The sequence below is a fragment of the Equus przewalskii genome, chromosome 13 (assembly GCF_037783145.1).
Source record: "Equus przewalskii isolate Varuska chromosome 13, EquPr2, whole genome shotgun sequence".
In the NCBI taxonomy this organism is placed as follows: domain Eukaryota; kingdom Metazoa; phylum Chordata; class Mammalia; order Perissodactyla; family Equidae; genus Equus; species Equus przewalskii.
This window is the reverse complement of record NC_091843.1, coordinates 11,593,447-11,613,351: the sequence shown is the minus strand read 5'-3', so window position 1 is coordinate 11,613,351 and position 19,905 is coordinate 11,593,447. Positions and strand designations below refer to the sequence as shown.

The 19,905-nt window shown below is 44.9% G+C and overlaps 1 protein-coding gene across 3 annotated transcripts in view; it reads left to right on the top strand.

The window, feature by feature from the left end:
- Positions 1-19,905, top strand: part of WWC1 (WW and C2 domain containing 1) — a 156,837-nt gene that overhangs the window by 66,076 nt on the left and 70,856 nt on the right. For 2 of the 3 annotated variants that reach the window (XM_070569059.1, XM_070569061.1), the window contains exons 2-3: positions 5,732-5,841; positions 16,114-16,317. In XM_070569059.1, coding sequence (XP_070425160.1) covers positions 5,732-5,841; positions 16,114-16,317 — 314 coding nt within the window. Of the gene's footprint in view, positions 1-1,512; positions 1,916-5,731; positions 5,842-16,113; positions 16,318-19,905 lie in introns of those variants that run through there. The other variant, XM_070569060.1, reaches the window with a different exon arrangement.

Sequence of the window (19,905 nt, the reverse complement as noted above, 5' to 3'; positions counted from 1 at the left end):
TTGAACCCTCGTCATGTCTGGCACGGGACTGGGCTCTTGTTTCCATGCAGTAAATGCTTCTCGCTTGGGGGATTGACTGAAATGAGGGAGAAAGGAGGAGAGCGGAGAGTAATAGAGCAGGGAACCTCTTCACAGCTTGGCACAGAGGTGGCACTCAAAGTCCTCACCAGGGACCCCAGAGCCCCAAAAGCCCAGCTCTGCCCCTCTCTGCCTCTGCCCCATCACTCATACAGATGTGTCACGGGCCTTCTTTTCTGTTCCTCAAACTCACCAACATCGTCCTGCCCCAAAGCCTTTGCACTGGCTGTTCCCGTTGCTTCCAACCCTCTGGTCTCCCCTCACAGGTCACCTTCTCAGGGAGGCTTCCCTTGACCACCCACCTCCATCACACTTGATCCCACTGCCCTGTTGTATTTTTCTGATTAGCATGAGTCTCTGAAATGATCACCTCGATTTGCTTCCTGCTTGGGATGTCTCCCCGTCTAGAATGTAAGGGCAGGGCCCTGTCTGTCTCACTCACTTCTGCATCTGGTGTTTATTAATAAGAGTCATCTGTATGCCATGTGCTCAGCCCTCCTAACCAACTTGTGAGATGGTTATTTTTATCATCCCTGCCTCTTTTAAACGAATGAATGAAGGTATCTTTGAACCGAACTGAATTAAAGAAAGGAGAACTTCAAATATTGCGCTTTCTTCCTGCCCACCCTGGCCTTCAAGGTGTGAAAGGTGAAGGGTCTTCTTAGAAATGGTGCTCTGCAGGAGCTGGGAGGTGAGCAGAGTAATAGGAAGTTGTGCAACCTAAGCTATGGGAACTATCCGTGTGAAACACCCCGGGGCGGGAAGAACCGGCCTGTCCGTTGTGCCAGGGCTGGGAGGAGAGGTTCGGCTGAAAGTTTGGACAGTTCTTGGCTTGGAGTCTGGAGAGCCCTTTAGAAAGTGATCCCGCCCAGCTGGCCCACGGAGAGAACCCAGTCGGGGGCCAGCATCCTGCTGGACGGCAATAAAGAGGTTACTGTGGGAAGTGTTCGGATTGCTTGGGAGGCACTAGGAACATGAAAGATATGTTACGCGTTCTCCAGTCCCCAGAGAATCACCACCCAGTGTTAGACTTGGCAAAAGGCTTTCCGCTCCTTCTCTGAGCTGCCTGCTTAGAAAAGATGTGCTGTCTGAATACGCAATGCCGGCCGTGGCCCTGTGCTCCCCGAGCCTCTCCCGTAGCCCATAGGAAAGCAGTATGGAGCTGGGGGGAGGGCGAGGGCCTGCATTCCCGGACAGGTGTGCCTGAGTGCCCAGTGGAGGGGCATCCCGGCAGAACCTACCTGTCTCCAAGGTGACACATCCGGGCCGTTTTTCCAGGAGGGCCTGTTGTGAAACATTCAGGAATGTTTGTCTTCCTTCAGAGACTTGTAATTAAGAAGAGACAGAACTAGTTCTTGCTTGGCGCCCTTCCCTTCCTCCCTTCCTCTTGCCCCTCTGGCATTTGGGTCATTTGGTTGGGGTTTTCAGCAGCCCAGAACGCGGAGGCTGGAGGCAGGGACTGGACCGGGCTGGGTTGGGGTGATTGGTTTCATCGGAGGGTGGGGGCTGGGAGTTCCAGGCAGGCCCCGCAGTCCTGGCCTCATCTGAAAGCAGACATCTCTTCCCAGCTCACATTCTTGGCGCTTGCCCAAGGGGAAACATTGCAGGCCAGAGAAGCACCCACAGTTTCCCAGGGGGGACTGGTTTAAATGGACAGTTCCTCTCTCTAGCAGGAAGAGTGTGTGCACGTGTGCATACGTGTGTGTGTTTAAATACAAGCGCAGCTAAAAAAGCATCTCTTCATCCTGATTCTCTGAATGACACGTCTCTGCACACTGAATAATTCATCTCCCTCTTGGCATCTGTTCCAGAGAGAATCATGCTGTCCAGATTTCTTGTAAGTTGCATAGTCTTCCAATAGAAGCTTTTCTCTTTCCCATGGAAGAGCTCTGGGAGTCAGGCTGTCAGCCCTCTGGTTTTTCCATGATCGCATTGAAGGGAATGCTGAATATCAAACCCAAAGCCTTCCTTCCTCTTCTTGCTTCTCCTTCTAACTTTAACTCACTCTTCTTTATCCCTGCTGGGTACGGCGTCTGCGTTTGCTACACGTGCGTGGGAATCAGCATCTTGGCCCTGGTAGGGTATCCTCACGTCGGTCACATTACTGATGCTTGTCTCCAACATTTATTTCAGTTCTGACTTCTCAATGTCTAAGGCTGGAAATATCAGTGGAGTTAATGGTTTTCTGGAAAAGTGATGCGTTTTTGGTGTTTCAATCCTGCCACTCCCTCCAGTTCCCATCCTCACATACAGCTTAGTAAATCACTTGTATTGATGACTTCAGTGAAGCATTTAATTGTCCTTTCTTTAAGTAGCCATGAATTCTCCAACTATATTGAATATCTTTGCACCAAGACATAAATAAATTGAAGGTGCAAATATGCTAAAGCTCCAGTGCCTTCTGTCTGTTTCCGATTTCCCCCTGGTTCAGCGTCATCATCTGTATCTCTGGCAATCTGTTCCAGGTTGTTCTGAGACTCACTTGGTCTTGTTAACTTTTATTAGCAAAGCTCGGATTTTGGAGTCAGGCAGTGGGGCCTGCAGGTTATACCTCTGGTGTTCACTTACTACGAGATGCTGAGCACGTTTTCCCATTTGTAAGATGGAGTGAGAGTGCCTTTTCTCCAGAGAGGGAACATGGTAGATACAATTGCTTTCCAGGCCTAGATTTAGCCATTATTAAATATTTTAATTACAATTGATATATGAACGTTACGGAGAAATTAGGGAAAAAGATGAAAAAGAAAAAAAATGTTAAATTACATTAAAATTCCTGTACCAAGATAACATTTTAATGTATATCTTTCCAGTTTCTCTTCTACACGCACAAACACATTTTGGGCAAAAAAATCATGCTATCAACAGTATTCTGTTGCTTCTCTCTTTCAACAATGTTGTTTTTCTCATGGTGTATTGAGAGCATCCTTCCATGTTAGCAAAATACAGAACACTGCATCATTATTTTTTGTTCCTACATGTTCATTATTGTATTCATATGTTCCACAAATATTTATTGAGCACCAATATTGGGGGGGCGTAGAATTTTGTTGCTTAGATGCACCATTGATGAAAATCATTTAATTAATCCCCAGAGAGGAATTTTGCAAGGTGATGATCCATACACGGATCCAGGGGAGCTGTCGAGAGGGGACATAGCTTCTTGGTTTTCTGGGTTGTAAACTGTAAATAACAAGATTCTTGTCTCCGCATCCAGACTGGCAGGCGGGGCTTCTCGGGGCAGAGTGCAGAGAGAGGAATGGGCCAGAAAGAGGCCCGACGGTGGTTGTTCCCCCACAGTTATCTGTCATCAGTAACAGAGTAACTCGCCGTGGAGGGGTATGCTGTGTGTGGAGCTTTCCTTCAGGAACCCTTTCACAGGTTGTTAGATAAAATAATGTTGGCTAAGATCTCGCTCTTGGTCACAGGTCTTCATTCTCCATAACAAAGAGGGAAAAACCATTTAGAGAGGTTTGAGGGGGTAGTCATGGTGGGACGTGCCCTTCGTCTCTGAAGTTTGGGCAGGACGTGGGGTGGGCTGAAGACATCTTTACAGAAACTTCATCCAGATTGGCACAGATGCTCCTGGGTGAAGAGCATTCTGGGCTGAAGCGATCACCCGTGTCTTCTCTACTTTTTTCCTTTTACTCTGAAGTGGTGGCTTTGATTTTCCATGGGGTTCAGGAGATGCATTGAAGATATCAGCTTTCAGGAGAAGCTTTTAGCTTACGGCAGGAGCTCTGAAGACACATCACCTTGGTTGAAATCTCAACTTTATCATCGATATTGATGTTGACACTGAGGATGTTATTTAGTCTTTCTTAACCTCAGTTTCCCCTTCTGGAAAATGGAGAGAATAATAACTAATGTTTTTTTTTTTTTTTTAAAGATTTTATTTTTTCCTTTTTCTCCCCAAAGCTCCCCGGTACATAGTTGTGTATTCTTCGTTGTGGGTTCCTCTAGTTGTGGCATGTGGGACGCTGCCTCAGCGTGGTCTGACAAGCAGTGCCATGTCCGCGCCCAGGATTCGAACCGATGAAACACTGGGCTACCTGCAGCGGAGCGCGCGAACTTAACCACTCGGCCACAGGGCCAGCCCCTAACTAATGTTTTTTGAGGACTGTTCGCACCAGATCTCTGCTAAATGTTCTTACAAAATGTCACCTTATTTAACCTAACCAACAACCTGGAGAGTTGTTATTATCCCCACTTTACAGGTAAAAATGCCGAGGCTCAGAGAGGTTAAGTAACTTGCCAAACTCGCGTAGCTAATAAGTGACACTTATTGAATCCTTATTTGATAGTGCTTAGTCCATTGCCTATCACGTATACTTCTGGCCTCGTCCTCATTGTCTCCCACTATACAGCAGTAAATTAATGACTCATGGAAGCTTTTGGTATCCATTCATTCAATCAGTGGATGTTTTTTACAACCTACCAGACCCTGGATATACAGTGGTACGTGAACACATCGGGTCTTATCTGCCAGGGCCTCTCTCAGTGTCTCTTTTTTCCCCCGTGTCTTTTTCCTTTAAGTTTGTTTTGGAGTGGATTTAAGAGGGAAGGAGACTGCACAGGATCAGAGAGAGGGGAGCTCCTGTGACTTGGAGGGAAGTTCTTCATCAAGAATCATAGACCCTATCGTGGTCACCTTTCTTGCTGTCCCGCACTACCTCAGCTTGCCAATCTGTCCAGAGAGTGGTAAAGCAGAGCCTTCTTATCTTCCAGAATTGCAAGGGGGCTGGGAGCAGAAAGCACAGGGAGAATTATTAGAATATGCATTTTAGGCAGAGGCAGCAATGGGGAGAAATCAAAGGGTCTGTCTGGAGGGACCACTCAGGCTGACTTTCATCTCTTTAGATTCTTGGCTCCCTGCACTCTGGCTAAAGTACTTGACCAATGCTTTGTAGTGTTTTCCAGCCTTCACAAACCTTTGTTCATTTAGTTGCGTGATTTGTTTTTCTGTTTGATTTAGCCACCAAGATTGGGTGATTGCCGCCACTTCACTCCCCACAAAATGGGGACTTAGAGGGTGGTTAGTGCTAACAGGTCAGTTAGGCCTGGATAGTCTAGAGAAGGACAGCAGAGGGTGCAGGCATTTGGGAACAAGCTCAGGAGGCAAATAAGTACTGCTTTTGGCCAAACTCACAGGGATGGAACATCTGCTTTTCTAGATGTTGCAGTAAGCCAGCTTTCTAGAGGGGAAGTGGGCATGACAAACGTGGGATAGAGCCAGCATGAAGACTCGGGGTGGGTGCGTGAATGAGTCGCAGGTGGAGAAGCCAGAGAAGGCTGGAATCTGAGTCCAGAAGCAAGACTTGACCTTCGAGCCCTTTTCTGCAAACCCCTTAGTTATTGATCCAGAAACAGAGGCCCAGAGAAGGAAGGTGACTTGTTCAAATCATTCCAAAGTTAGTGGCGAAGTTGGGACTGGAACATGGATTCCCTGCCTCCTTCCTGGGTGATCTAACACTGCTACTGCAGTTAGGCATTCACCTTCCCAGGGACAACGGGGCCAGCAAAGCTGGTGTCACAATGCAAAGCTTCTGGATCTGTTGGGCCAGCCCAGAGGAGTAGGGAGGCTGAAGGAAGCAGTAAGTTGCAGGGGCATGGGGACTGTAGGCTGACGGAGTCTGTTTCTCCTCTCCCTTGCCAGGTACACCAAACCGCTCACCTTTGCCGACTGCATTAGTGATGAATTGCCGCTGGGATGGGAAGAGGCGTATGACCCTCAGGTTGGAGATTACTTCATAGACCACAACACCAGTAAGTTCCTGGCCCTTTTCCCTGCCCCGTCCCCTCCCTCCCATCTGTCTACCCCCATGCCCACTCCCCAAGTCTGGAAGGACTACCAGCAGAGGCTTTTGAAGCCAGATTGTGTTTTGTTTTATACAGAGTTAGATAGAGATGTCAATGTAGATATAGATAGATAATGTATGCTCCTATAAAATAACAGTTGAGAAGAGTTTTAAATAGAATCTAAAACTCCCCGTCTTGCAACCCATCTCCCCAGTTTTACAGAGGCAACCACTGCTAGCAGTTTCTTGTGTATCATTCCAGAAATTTCCCAATCGTGTTTGTGTGTGGATGTATGTATATGCATATATTCTTTTTTTTTTTTACATCTATGAATTTCTGTGCATACAGATTTTTTTCCGTAAAAGGTAGATGTGTCATTGTCACTGCCAGACCATTTTGGAGCAGCCAGAGCCCCAGCATGTCTCCAGCAGCATGCACACCTGTGTCCATAGAGGGTTGATAGGAGTGAGTGTGTCTCCAGCCCATGTAGCCCACCCTCACTTCATATCTGTGATCTGAGCATCCTGATCCAGACCAAAGATTCCTAGTATCTTTGTCTCTGGGGCTATGATAAAGGAACCAGCTGAGAAACGGAGAAGCATGTTGTCTGACAGATGGAGGAACCCAGGCCGTGGTCCCCAGCCAGAGAGAGTTGATGTGTGTTTGGGCCTTATCCATTGTGCACCCTCTTGGCCAAGGTTATTTATGTCCTCTGAAATTTGCTGCCCCATTTGTCCATGTCTGCAGAGGAAAGAGGGTTTTACTGTCTCACTCTCAACCTTCAGAACCATGGGACTCCGTTTATCCTTTCAGGCAAGAGGAGAATGGAATGAAATGGGATGTGCCTTGCAAAGGCTGAGAATAGGGCACCAAATCCTAGTAGCCCATGTTTACTGAGCATACACCCCATGTCATGTGCTGGGCTAGGCACCTGTAGGCATCATCTCATTAAATCCTCCCAGCTACCCTTTGGGGTATTAGGATGATTATCGTCATCTTATAAATGAGACTTAGAGGTAGTAATTGACCGCTCAACACGCAGAACTAAAACATGGCAGAACTGGGATTTGAACTGGCGCCGAGGAACTGAATTGTGCATCCACTTCCTCCTCTGAGTTTCAGTAGCACCTGCCTGTCCTCTGTTGTGTCCCTCATCACTCTGTAGTATTAGCAGTTGTTGCAAGTTCTTCTAGAGCAGGGCAGTGTCTAATTCATCTCTCTAATCTCAGGGCTTTGCCTGGTAAGGCACATAGTAGGTGTGCACTTGACCTTTGCTAAATAGAAAAACGCGTACGTGCATGAATGCATGACTAAGTGGATGAATGAGTAGACTGTCGTTGGCACCAAAGTGTAGAAGAATTTCTGAGAGACAGCTAATAGCATTAATTGCATTGTTGGGGGTAGCAGAGGTTTTTATTAGCACTCATGATTGCATACTGGGTAATGAGAAGTAAATATGCCTAATTGAGTGTGTATGGGGAATGAGGTTAATGCTTGGAGGGCTGCATGGTATGCTGGGTTAAACACTGATGTACAGGAACCCTAATCAGTCCTTTCCTGTTTCTAATTACTGAGTGCATCCCCCTCATTAAAATCTGATGGCGGGAGTGGGATTTCAAGGTGCTTCTGGGAGTTGTTGGAGGAATAGAAGGAAGGAAGGAGCGGCAAGCAGTGGCAAAGTTTATTCTCATGGGGATGATGGCAGAAATGGGGTATTTAGGGGGTGTGAGTAAATGGGGGCCACGATAGGAGACGTTCTATCTGGTGGTTTTATCAGCTGTCTGGCTACTAATTTCCTTTCGGTTTGAAGGTGCTCTCATTGGAGGGAGGGCGCCACCTCTGTAGATGGAGCCAGTGATACAAATGTGGTATGAATATGACCATCGAGGCCCGAAGCGTTCAGAGCCGTGGACTCAGACCAATCCTCTGTGTGTTGGTCGCTGACTGAAATTACTCTTAAGAGTTATAGACACAGTAGAATTGCACAACAAATTAAATCTACCATCCAGCATTCATTTATTCAAAAATATTTATTGACCACCTGCTATCTTCCAGGCACTCTTCTGGGAGCTTGAGACGCGTGAGAGTGCAAAATGGCAGTGATCCTTGCCCTTACAGAGTTTTCATTTTGGCAAAAGAGACAGAAAATAAACTGAATAAATAAGCAGATTATGTCGTATATTAGAAAATTATCAGTATTATGGGAAAAGAGAAAGCGGAGTGTGGGGCTACGGTGTGCAGAGGTGGTGTTGAGGGTGGCAGGGGAAGGATTACCGAAGACCTTGCTGAGAAAATGAGATTTGAGCTAAGACTTGAAGGCAGTAAGGGAGCATTTCAAGTAGAGAGGATTGATGGAGCAAAAACTCTAAGGTGTGATCACAGATAGCTTGTTCAAGGGGCGGCAAGGAGGCAGTGTGCAGATAACAGAATGAGTGACGATGTAGGGAGGACATCAGGCCAGAGAGCAGCAGGGCCTAGAGGGGGCGGTGGTCTGCCTTAAGGGATCTGGGTTTTGCTCCACAGCAGGTGAGTGTCATGATCTGCTTTATGTCTTAATAGGGTCACTCTGGCTGCTTTGCTGAGAATAGATCTTAGTGGGCAAGCACAGAAGTGGGGACACTTGTGAGAGACAATTGCAATAGTCCAGGTGACAGAGGACAGTGCCCCAGACCGAGGCCATAGTGGTGGCCCTGGTGAAAAGTGGCCAGATGCTGGATGTATTTTCAGGGTAGAGCCAACAGGATTTCCTGATAATTTGCATATGGGGCATGAAAGAAAGAAGAAAGAATGACCCTCATTGGGCCCGAGAAACTAGCAGGATGGAGTTGCCATCAAGTGAATGGAGAAAACTACAGGAGGAGCGGGTTTAGGAAGGAAGAAGGAGAGTTCATTTCTACATGTCGAGTCTTCGATGCCTGTTACACATCTGAGAGAAGATGTTGCTGGTCAGTTTGATATAGGAATCTGTAGTTTGGAGAAGAGTCTGGGCTGGAGATATGTATTTGGCAGTTGTTGGCATACTGGTACTATTTAAAGACATGAAGCTGGATGAGATCACCAAAGGAATAAATCAAGCCAGAGAAGAGGACCAAGGAATGACGGAGGGGTCCTCAGACAGTAAGAGGGTGGGGAGAAGAGGAAATCAGCAGTGATTCTGAGGAGTGATCAGAAAGGTGGGAGGAAAACCAGTGTCTTGGCAGCCACATAAAGGAAGTGAATCAAGGAGAGGGTCAATGTGTCAAATGCTTCTGACAGATAAGTACAAAGAGGATTCAGAATTGACCAATTGACGCTGGTGACTCCAACTTTGGAGGGCAGCTTTGGACAAGGATTGGGGGCAAAAGCCTAGGTAGAGTGAGTTTAAGAAAACGGAGGGGAGGGGCCAGCCCCGTGGCTGGGTGGTTGAATTCATGCGCTCCACTTTGGTGGCCCAGGGTTTCGCAGGTTCAGATCCTGGGCTTGGACCTAGCACTGCCCGTCAAGCCATGCTGAGGCGGCGTCCCACATGCCACAGCCAGAAGGACCCACAGCTAAAATAGACAGCTGTGTACTGGGGGGATTTGAGGAGAAAAAGCAGAAAAAAAAAAAAAGAAGAAGATTGGCAACATTGTTAGCTCAGGTGCCAGTCTTTAAAAAGAAAAAGAAAATGGAGGGTAGAAATTGGAAACAGCAAATACAGACAACTGTTTTCAAAATACAATCCATTTTCATTATTTCATGTTAGTATTCCCATGGCTATTTACATCCATCATGATTATAATCAGTGATCCAAATGTGTGTTCAACTATTTTGACTTGATACTATATTGTGAATATTTGAGCAATGCTGCATAGTCTTCATATTTGTCATTTTTAATATGTCGAATAGATGTTTCGCTACATTTTAACACAGAAGATGAGTATACCATAATGCCCCTATTTCTGACCTTTTGGATAATTTCCATTTGTTTCCTATAAATTAATAACACTAGGGGGAGAATCTTTATGCATATTGCTTTTTTCCTTTGTCGTAATTTCCTGAAATACATTTCCAAATATAGGATTACTAAGTGAAAAGTTATGAACTTTTTTTTTTTTGAGGAAGATCAGCCCTGAGCTAACATCTGCCACCAATCTCCCTCTTTTTGCTGAGGAAGACTGGCCCTGAGCTAACATCTGTGCCCGTTTTCCTCTACTTTACATGTGGAATGGCTGCCACAGCATGGCCTGACAAGTGGTGCATAGGTCCACGCCCGGGATCCAAACCCGCAAACCCCAGGCTGCCGAAGTGGAACGTGCGAGCTTAACCACTGCACTACCAGGTCGGCCCCAAAGTATGAACACTTTTGAGACTTTTGGTACATATTCCTAGATTGATGAATATTTCTAAAACATTGTATCAATCTGTGTTGCACAAGCAATAAGTGTGCTATTTTCCTTATACCTTCGTCAGTATGGGGCTATTTCATTTCTTTGATTTTTGATAAATTCATCATGGGTTTAAGCTGTTACTTCAGTGTTCTTTATTGGCATTCCTTTGCATAGTAAGATAGTTGGGTGTTCTCCAGATGTTTGGCTTGTTTTTAAGACACTTGTTGTTAAAGGCCTTGGAGAATATAGTAGTGTTAGCCATGTTGGGGTGTGTGTGGTGTGTATAGAAAGCAGGTGTGTGTTGTGTAGAGGGGGTGGGGTGTGGAATGTGTGAGGAGCTCCTGAGTGTGGTGAGCGTGTATGCTGTATGGAGAATGTGTGTGGCGTGTGTTTGTGTAGAGGCCTGAAGCGCGAGGGAGGATGGAGAAGTGGTTCTGGACGATGGCTGCGCTCAGTCAGCTAACCATTTGCTGGAAGTAGCTGTGTTTTGGGGGAGTGGGACGTGAGGGAGAAGGGGATGGAGGAGTGATGTTTTATGTAGCCAGGTTTGTAACATGCTGACTGATTAAACTGTGTCCGTGTATAGCTTTAATAAAAACAAAAACTAAAAAATAGATGGCTAAGGTGATCTCTAAGATCCTTCCAGGTGTGAAGTTATCTGTTCTGGTGAGATGGGCTTGAGGAAGGGAGTGTCAGCAGAAGAGCCCGGCTGTAAGAGGACCCCTTGGTGTGTGACTAGTTCAGAACTAACAGTAGTTAACACAGCTCCTTAGAACCACTAGGGAGCTTTTAAAAAGCCCACTGCCCTAAAGGATAATCTTTTCAACAGTAGCTGACACAACTGGTATCCACATGGGAAAAAATACACCTCCACTTCTACCCACACCTCACACTATACATAAAAATAAACTCAAATTGGCCATAGACTTAAACATGAAAGCTAAAACCAGAGAAAACATCTAGAAGAAAACATAGGAGAAAATCTGCAAGGATTTAGGGTGTGCCAAAAGTTTTTGGGTGACACCCAAAGCTCTAATCATAAAAGAAAAATTGATAAATTGGGCCTTGTCAAATTAAAACTTCTGTTCTTCAAAAGACATCATTAACTGAAGAGGTAAGCTACAGGTATGGAGAAAATATTTGCAATATGTGACCCATGTAGAGACTATATGAAGAATTCTTACAACTTAATAGTAAGAAGACCACCCAATAAAAAAATACAGGCAAAAGATATAAATAGATACTTTGCTAAAGAAGACATACAGGTGGCTGGTAGACTTAACAATACGCTTTACACCATCAGTCATTTGGGAAATGGGAATTAAAGTTACAACAGGGAACCAACGCATACCCACAATAATGACTAAAATGAAAAAGATTGATGATACCAATGGTTGGCGAGGATGTGGAGGAACTGGAACTCTAATACACTGCTGGTGAGAATGTAAATGAAAACAACCATTTTGGAAAACAGATTGCCAGTTTCTTATAAAATTCAACAGCTACTTAACCATACAACCGGGCTGTTCCACCCCTAATAGTTTTACCTAAGAGAAATGCAAACTATGCCCACACAAAAACCTGTACATGCATGTTCATTACAGTTTTATTCATAGTAATCTCAAGCTGGAAACAACCTAAAGGTTTATCAGAAAGGGAATTGTGATATATTCGTACAAAAGAGTGTTATTCAAGACAAGAAACGAACGAGTCTCAAAAACCTTATGCCGAGTTAAAGAAGCGAGACCCAAAGAGAACATGCTGTATGATTCTGTTGATAGAAAGTTCTAACATAGGCAGAACTGAGGGGAGTGGAGTTGGGGGAGGTGCCTGACTGGGAAAGAGCTGGTGTAAAGGGAGTGTTGTACACATTGATTCAAGTGGTGCTTTATGGAGAATGCATTTGTCAAAACATAATTGAACTATACACTTTAAATGGCTGCACTTCATTGTATTTAAATTAGGCCTTAATAAAGTTGATTTAAACAATATGTTGATGCCCATTTTATACTGCAAACCAGTTCACTGGAAATCTCTGGGGTAATTCCCCTGCGCAGCCAGGTTAAGACTAGTATTCTGGTGTGGGGTTGTGTGTTGTGTTTGTCCATCTGTGCATCCCTCTATCCGTGTTGGCTTATACTCCAAAAGACAGCCTGGACCACCGAAAATGGTAGCCAAACCACCTGGCTTGGCCAGGCCTTCAATTAAGGCTTTCACACACTTTTATATTCCAACCAGCAGGGCCTCAGCCAAAGTGAGGGCGCCACTCCCAGACTCACCCCACAGCAAGGGGGTGGGGGGGGCCCGCCAGGTCCCCTCCAGGTGTGCCCAGGGGCACTTGTTGAGGGCCCAGCATTTCCTCAAGCCCTTCAGCAGATGATTGTACCTGGAACTCCACATCACACCTGCCAGCCTTGTGTGCTGGCTTCAGTGACCACTCAGCCCACCTGTATCCTAACCTCTTAGTGGTTCTCACTCTTGGTGACACATTGGAATTATGTGGGGAGCTTTGAAAATTACCATTGCCTCCTTCCCACCCCTAGAGATTCTGATTTAATTGATCCAAGGGTGGGACCTGGGCATCAGGAGTGTTAAAATTTCCCCAGGTGATTGTAATGTGACACCAGGGGGTCTCTTCCACATCTGCACGGCAGAGTCACCTGGGGAAGCTTTTAAAACTATCAGTGCCTGGGCCCCACTCCTGGAAATGCCGATGTAAGTGTTCTGGGACAGGGTTCAGGGTTTTTTTTGTTTTTGTTTTTTGTGGCTCCTCAGCTGATTCTATGCGCTGCTGGGACCTAAAATCACTAAATGAAACACCAGTTAAAAAAAAGAAAAGAAAAGCAATTTCACTGATAATCTGGGGAAAAAGGCACTCTCGTAGGCTGTCTATGAGAATAAAAATTGGTCCAGCCTTTCGCAAGGTAATTTGGTAGTACCTATTAAAGTTTAAAATGTGCATACCCTCGGACCCACTAGTTCCCCTTCTAAGAAATCTTTCCTACAGAAGTAATAGCACAAGGTCCTGGAAGTATGTTTTTAAGACTTCTAACTGCAGCATTGACTGCAGTAGCAAAAGAACTGGAAACAATCCAAGTGTTTCCCATGGTGGTCTGGCTAAATCAATCCTCATGCTATACCATTGGAATACTATGCAGCCCTTTGAACAATTAGGTAAGTAAAAAATAAAAATAAAAACAGAAATAAAATGGAAAAAGATGAATAAATAAAAGGTTAAGGTCAATCTTCATGCACCCACAAGGCAGGATGAGCATGTTATATCATTTGGAGATGACAGCAAATTGCTGACCAGTATATATGACATGGGGCCGTGTTGCATTAAAAATAGGTTTGTGTCTACAGTCATTTATGTATCAGTGAAGATTTGTGTCTCATCAGAGAGCAGTATCTGTTAGCGCGTGAGACTCCGAACAGCAGTTACCTTGGGGAGTAGCATTGGAGGGATAGGAATTCTTGCTTCTTCTTTTATAAATTTGCAATCGTGGAATTGTGAGATTTCCCCTTTTTTCTATTTTTGCCCAAAAAAGTAAATTTTAAGAAGCTACAAACTTTAAGAAACATCTCCAGCCTGGCCAGACAGTCCAAGTTTCTTTTCTGTGGCCTATGTCAGCTGGAGGTGTGGGGCTGGCCCCTGAGGGGGACCCAGGAGCCCCCAACCCTGAGGGAGTCCACATTTGCTGATGGAAGTGGGGGCCCAAAACAGCTGTCCTTCAGCCCAGCGTTATAAATTCTCCCCTCCTCACTTTGTCTCTTCTCTTGCTTGGTTGAAGGGTTGCAGAGCTTTCCTTATGAGAAGCAATCTTGTGGCCCCTGCCAGCAGTCTTCAGACCTGAATTTCTCTCCCACTCTCCCAGAAAAAGAGAGGAGGAAGAGCTTGAAGAATTGCTATTCACGGACAATTCAAAAACTGGTTCCAGTGAATAGTTTTGGCTTTGCTCTCACCACCATTTGTTTATGTTACCCGGGCATAAGGGCTTTATAGCTTCCTGGGAAGCTGTGAGACAGGGCCCATTAACCTCTTTAATAATTACAGAAGCAGATTCAGAGAGGGTGAGCAGCCTGCCCATTGTAACAGTGATTTTCGGCAGGAATGAGAACTTGGCCCTGCTGCCTCTGTGATCATTCTTCCTGTCTCTTCTTTCTTTTATTGGAGATGCTCATTTAGGCCTGTTCACGAGGAATGAGAGCAGCTAAAGGGCCTACAAAAGGGGGCATAAACTGAAATTCCCCAGGAGCCAGACACATCACGTAAATGAGTGAAGCAAACCAGGTGTTACTGATGGATGGAGTGCTGGGGTTGGTGGCAAATTGTGGGCCCAACGTGGTCAGATCTTCCAAATGATCAAGAAAAATCAGAAATCGGGATTTTAATGTACAAATCTCCTTACCTTTTTTTAATTGAGGTTATGGTAGTTTTCAATTATGTGAAATTTCAGTTGTACGTTATTATTTGTCATTTACCATATAGGTGTGCCCCTTCACTGTTTGTGCCCCCCCCCCCACCTCCTTCCCCCTGGTAACCACTAAACAGTTCTCTTTGTCCATGTGACAAATCTCCTTATTTTTACATACCAGTAACTAATTCAAAATTAATGAAAACACTTTAGGGTAAGCAAAACCTATTTGCAGGCAGGATTCACCAGATGGCCTTGATTGTACAACTTCTGGTGTGTCAGTCATCCCTAATTCCATCCACCAACTGGGGAAGGACTGAGGAGTTGGCATTCGATGGGCATTGATTCTTTGACATCACTGTGACCTCTTCCACATCTGCTCAGCTGCCAGCTGACCCTTCTTTTTTTCAGTGCCGATCTTTTTTATTTTTGACTTTTTTCAAATTATCACTGTGCATGTTTATTGTATACATAATTTTAAAAAATAAAAAAGAATGAAGAAAAAATATCTTACCACCAAGACATACCTACTGTTGATAATTTGCTAAGTTTCCTCCTAATCTTTTTGAGAATGTATGTATCTATTTTCATAAATACCAAATTATTTATGCAGTTTTTCACTCTGCATTTTCACTCACTTTTATATGATAAGCACCTTTCCATTTTATGAATGTTTCTTCAAAGGTATTATTTTTAATGGTTGTATTAGTGTATTATGTAAATATACTTATTTGAGCAGTTATTTCCTGTATGACCTTGAGCAAGTTACTTAACCTTTGATGTCTCAGTGTTCTGTTTTGTATAATGGGGGTAATAATAGAATTTCCTTTATAGGATTAGTGTAAGAAATGAAGGAGTAAATAGATATACAGTACTTAGAACAGTGCTTGGCATAGAGTGAACATTAAATAAATGCTTATTTATTTTCATTATTATTGTTATCATGGTTTTGTACAAATGCATATTTGGCTGAATTTTTTAAATTATTTTTTGTAATAAATTACTATAAGAATTACTAGTCAAGGAGTATTGACATTTTAAAGCTCTTAATTTGTGTGGTCAGATAGCCCTCTAGCAAGGCTGTTCTAATTTACATTTCCAGCGGGGTATGAGGTGCCTATTTCTTTAAATCTCTCAGATGTTAGTTATTTTACTTTTCACCAAGAGATAACCTTAAGCATCTATAATGTCCTTGAGCCTCTCTGTCTACATTAGAACTCAAAGCTGGAGCTTCTCCCAGCTGTTCTCAGACAGATTGACTTTGGGTTTAGAAATTTATCCTGGTTTCTTTTGTGTTTGTTTGCTTAATCCAAATGAAGAGTCTCTGTTGTTTAATAGGTAAGTTTAACCCGTTAACATTTATTGTGATTTTCCTACTTATTATGCTTTTTGTTTTTGGGTAGTGGATTCCACAGGCCACCAACCCCACAGATATTTGTGAGGTGCTGACCTAGAATCTCTGGGGTCTGTTCCAGAAACCACTCAGATTGAGGACCCCCGGGTACAATGGCGGCGGGAGCAGGAGCACATGCTGAAGGATTACCTGGTGGTGGCCCAGGAAGCCCTGAGTGCCCAGAAGGAGATCTACCAGGTGAAGCAACAGCGCCTGGAGCTTGCACAGCAGGAGTATCAGCAGCTGCATGCCGTCTGGGAGCACAAGCTGGGCTCCCAGGTCAGCTGTGAGTACCTCCCACCGCCAGCACCCCACCAACACCCTACAGGGAGGAGGGAATGAGCACACTGAGTCCTTCCTGGATTGCCTCTCACTGCTTCTCAGATCTGCCTATTTTCTTTCATCTCCACTCTTGTCCAAACCACCATCCTCTCTACTACTGTTCCTACTCCTACTTGTGCCTTGCAGTGATTCATTTGCCATTTTCATTCCATTTCCTTTCGTTCATTTGTAATCATCTCGGAATGCCAGTCAGGTTACGTATCTCCCTGTTTCAGACCCATCAGTGGCTGTGGGGAGTGAGGAATTCTTGTTTAATGGGTAGAGTTTCATGTTGGGAAGAAGAAAAAGTTCTGGAAATGGATGGTGGTGATGGTTGCACAACAATATGAATGTACTTAATGCCCTGCACTGTACACTTAAAAATGGTTAAAGTGGTAAATTTTTTTATGTATGTATTACCATGATTTTTTTTCCCCCTTGAGGAGGATTCGCCCTGAGCTAACATCTCCTGCCAATCTTCCTCTATTTTGTATGTGGGTCACCACTCCAGCATGGCCATGAGTGGTGTAGGTCCACACCTGGGAACCAAATCCCAGCTGCTGAAGCAGAGTGTGCTGAACTTAACTACTACACCACCAGGGCTGGCCCCCATAATTTAAAAAAGAAAAAAAAAACCTTCAGTGGCTTCCCAGCACCCTTTCCATGGCCAACACAGACCTGTGTGATGTGGCCCCTGCTGGCCACTTCCACCTCATCTCATGCTCTCATTCGCTAGGCTCCAGATGCACCAGGGCTCTCCCTTCTGCTCCCCTAGCCTGCCCTGCACCTTTCCACCTCAGGGCCTTTGTACTTGCTGCTCCCCTGCGAAGAATTCTTTTTTATTGATCCATTTCCTCAGCTGGCTCCTTCTCACCCTCCCAGTCTCACCTCTCAGTTCATCTCCTCTGAGAGGCTTGCATCTGACAACTCTATCAACAGACTCCTTTCCCCAGCATTAGCCGCTGTAATGGTTCTCTCTTTATTTTCCACATACCATGTGTCACGATGCATCTGCTTATATGTCTGTTGGTATTTCCTCCACTAGAACGTAGACTTTCTAAGGCAGGGGCTCCCATCTTCCTTGTTTACCCTGAGGTCTGCAGAAGGGGAAGAGGCATGCAGTTTTTGTGGTGGCGTCCTTCATTTCCAGTGCAGTGCAATGCCAGGACTAGCTGTCAGGGACCCCGCCAGCCTTTTCCAATGTGTTGGGGTCCTTTATCTTTTACCATTATTTCTAATCACCAGTCCTTTCCTGTGTTTATTAAGTGCTTACTACATGCCAGGCACTCTGCTATGGTCTACGTATGCTATTTCAGTTAATCCTCCTAACAATTCTATGGGTAAGTACGCTTAACATCCCCCTTTCACAGATAACAAAACTGAGGCTGACAGGGGATTGATAACTTGCCCAGGCTCTTACAGCTGGTGAGAGGCACGAATAAGTTGCAGATTCATTCCGTCTTTCCCCCAGTGTTTTCAGTGTGAGCCAGGGAGCCAGCATTAGGCCATGGAGTCAGGGTGTCTGTGGCTTGGCAGGGTCACTGGACACTCCTCCTGTGTGAAGTCCTCACTTTGAGAAGTTCAGTTTGCCAGGAAGACAGGGACAAATCTTGCAAAGTTGCTCACTGCCCCAGCCCTGCCCTTTTCCTTGGCAACTCGAGAAAACCCCCAGAGTCTCAGATTATAAGAAAGAACTGTATTACACTCATTAGCTATTTCTGGGTCAAATAACGTCCTAGAGACTGTCATGAGGGTTTTAGTGCTTAATCTGTCTTAGTCAGCTCAGGCTGCCATAACAAAATACCATAGATGGAGTGGCTTAAACAACAAAAATGTATTTTCCCACAGTTCTGGAGACTGGAAGTCCAGGATCAGGATGCCAGCACGGCCTGGTTCTGGTGAGAGCCCTCTTCCTGGCTGGCAGACGGCCAACTTCTCACTGTTCATCATATGGCAGAGAGAGAGACAGCAAGCTCTCTGGTGTCTCTTATAAGGGCGCTAATCCCATCATGAAGGCCCCACCCACATGACCTCATGTAAACCTGATTACCTCCTAGAGGCCTCATCTCCAAATACCATCACGTTGGGGGTTAGGGCTTCCAGATATGAATTTAGGGGGAGACAATTCAGTCCATACCGTTGTCCTTACCACAGCCCTGGAAGGGAGATATTATGGTCCTGAGTGAAACAGATATGAAGAGGTGAAGTGGTTTTTTTTCCTCTCTAAATTCCCACAGTCTGAAAACATGACAAGAGTATATAAAAACAAACCTTTCTGGTTTTTTTTTTTTTTGCGGGGAGTGGGGGGGGCAGTGGCAGGATGTTTACATGGATCCAAAGTATCACCCACAAATCACTTACTAATTTCAGAGGGTAAAAATGTGTTTTCACACCAGAGAAAGCTGCAGCCACCACTTTACACAGGTGTTAAATTAGCATCACCAATAATGAGACACACTGACTTCGAGCGCCTTCTGATGTGAGGCAATAGGGACACGATGGAGGACTCTTGGCAAAAATGTTTACTCTCAATTGAATCGCGAAGAAATAGCCAGACAAATCCATAATGTGGCATATCCTACAAGATAATTGGCCTGGACTCTTAAAAAAAAATGCTGTAAAAAAACAAAAAGAGGGGAGACTGTTCTAGACTAAAAAAAACCTAAAGAGGCATAAACCCCATGAAGTGTTTGCACCTTGATTAGAGCCTGGATGCAGGGGGAAGCAGCCATAAATGACATTCTCAAGCAACTGGAGAATATTCTTAGGTGTGATAATGATGTTGTGGGTTTGAGAAGAATGTCCTTGTTCTTAAGACATCCTTGTGGCATCACGTCTGCAACTTAATTCCAAAAAAGGTCCGGGGGGGAGACGTGAAAAAACTATTTCACTTTGGGTGTCAGTCCAAGTGAGCAGATCAGTAGATGTCGATGACACCTTGACAGACATTGAATACAGTATAGGTTTTCATCTTTTGCCATCATTTCCAATAACGATTCACTGAGGGCTTATTATGAACCAGGCATCCTGCTGAGAGAAAGAATTGGAGTGGAAGGAGGAATAGATAGAACAGATGTGGGCAAATGTTAAAAATGATTGGATCTAGGTGAAGGATATATCAATATTCCTTATACTATACTTTCAAATTTTCTGTGGGTATAAAGTTTCCAAAATGGCAGCGTGGGGAAAAGAGTCAGGCGTGCAGAAATGAATCATTTCTATGGAGAAGCACCGTGGTGGGTGGTGGCAGTCACTGGACTCTGAAGTCAGAAGGTCTGGGTTCAAGTCTCCGTTTCAGCATTTCTAACCACGTCCTCTTGGGGACGTACCTTATGTTTAAATATGGAAATGTTAATACTACCGTCATCTCACGGGTCCATGTCGCGTTTCTCTGCCTCAGCACTGCTGACATTTTGGGCTGGATAAGTCTTCCTTGTGGGGCTTCCCTGTATACTGTGCCATGTTCAGCAGCATCCTTGGTCTCTACCCACTGGATGCCAGTAGTACCCCCCACCCCGAGGTGTAACAACCAAAAATGTCTCCAGACATTGCC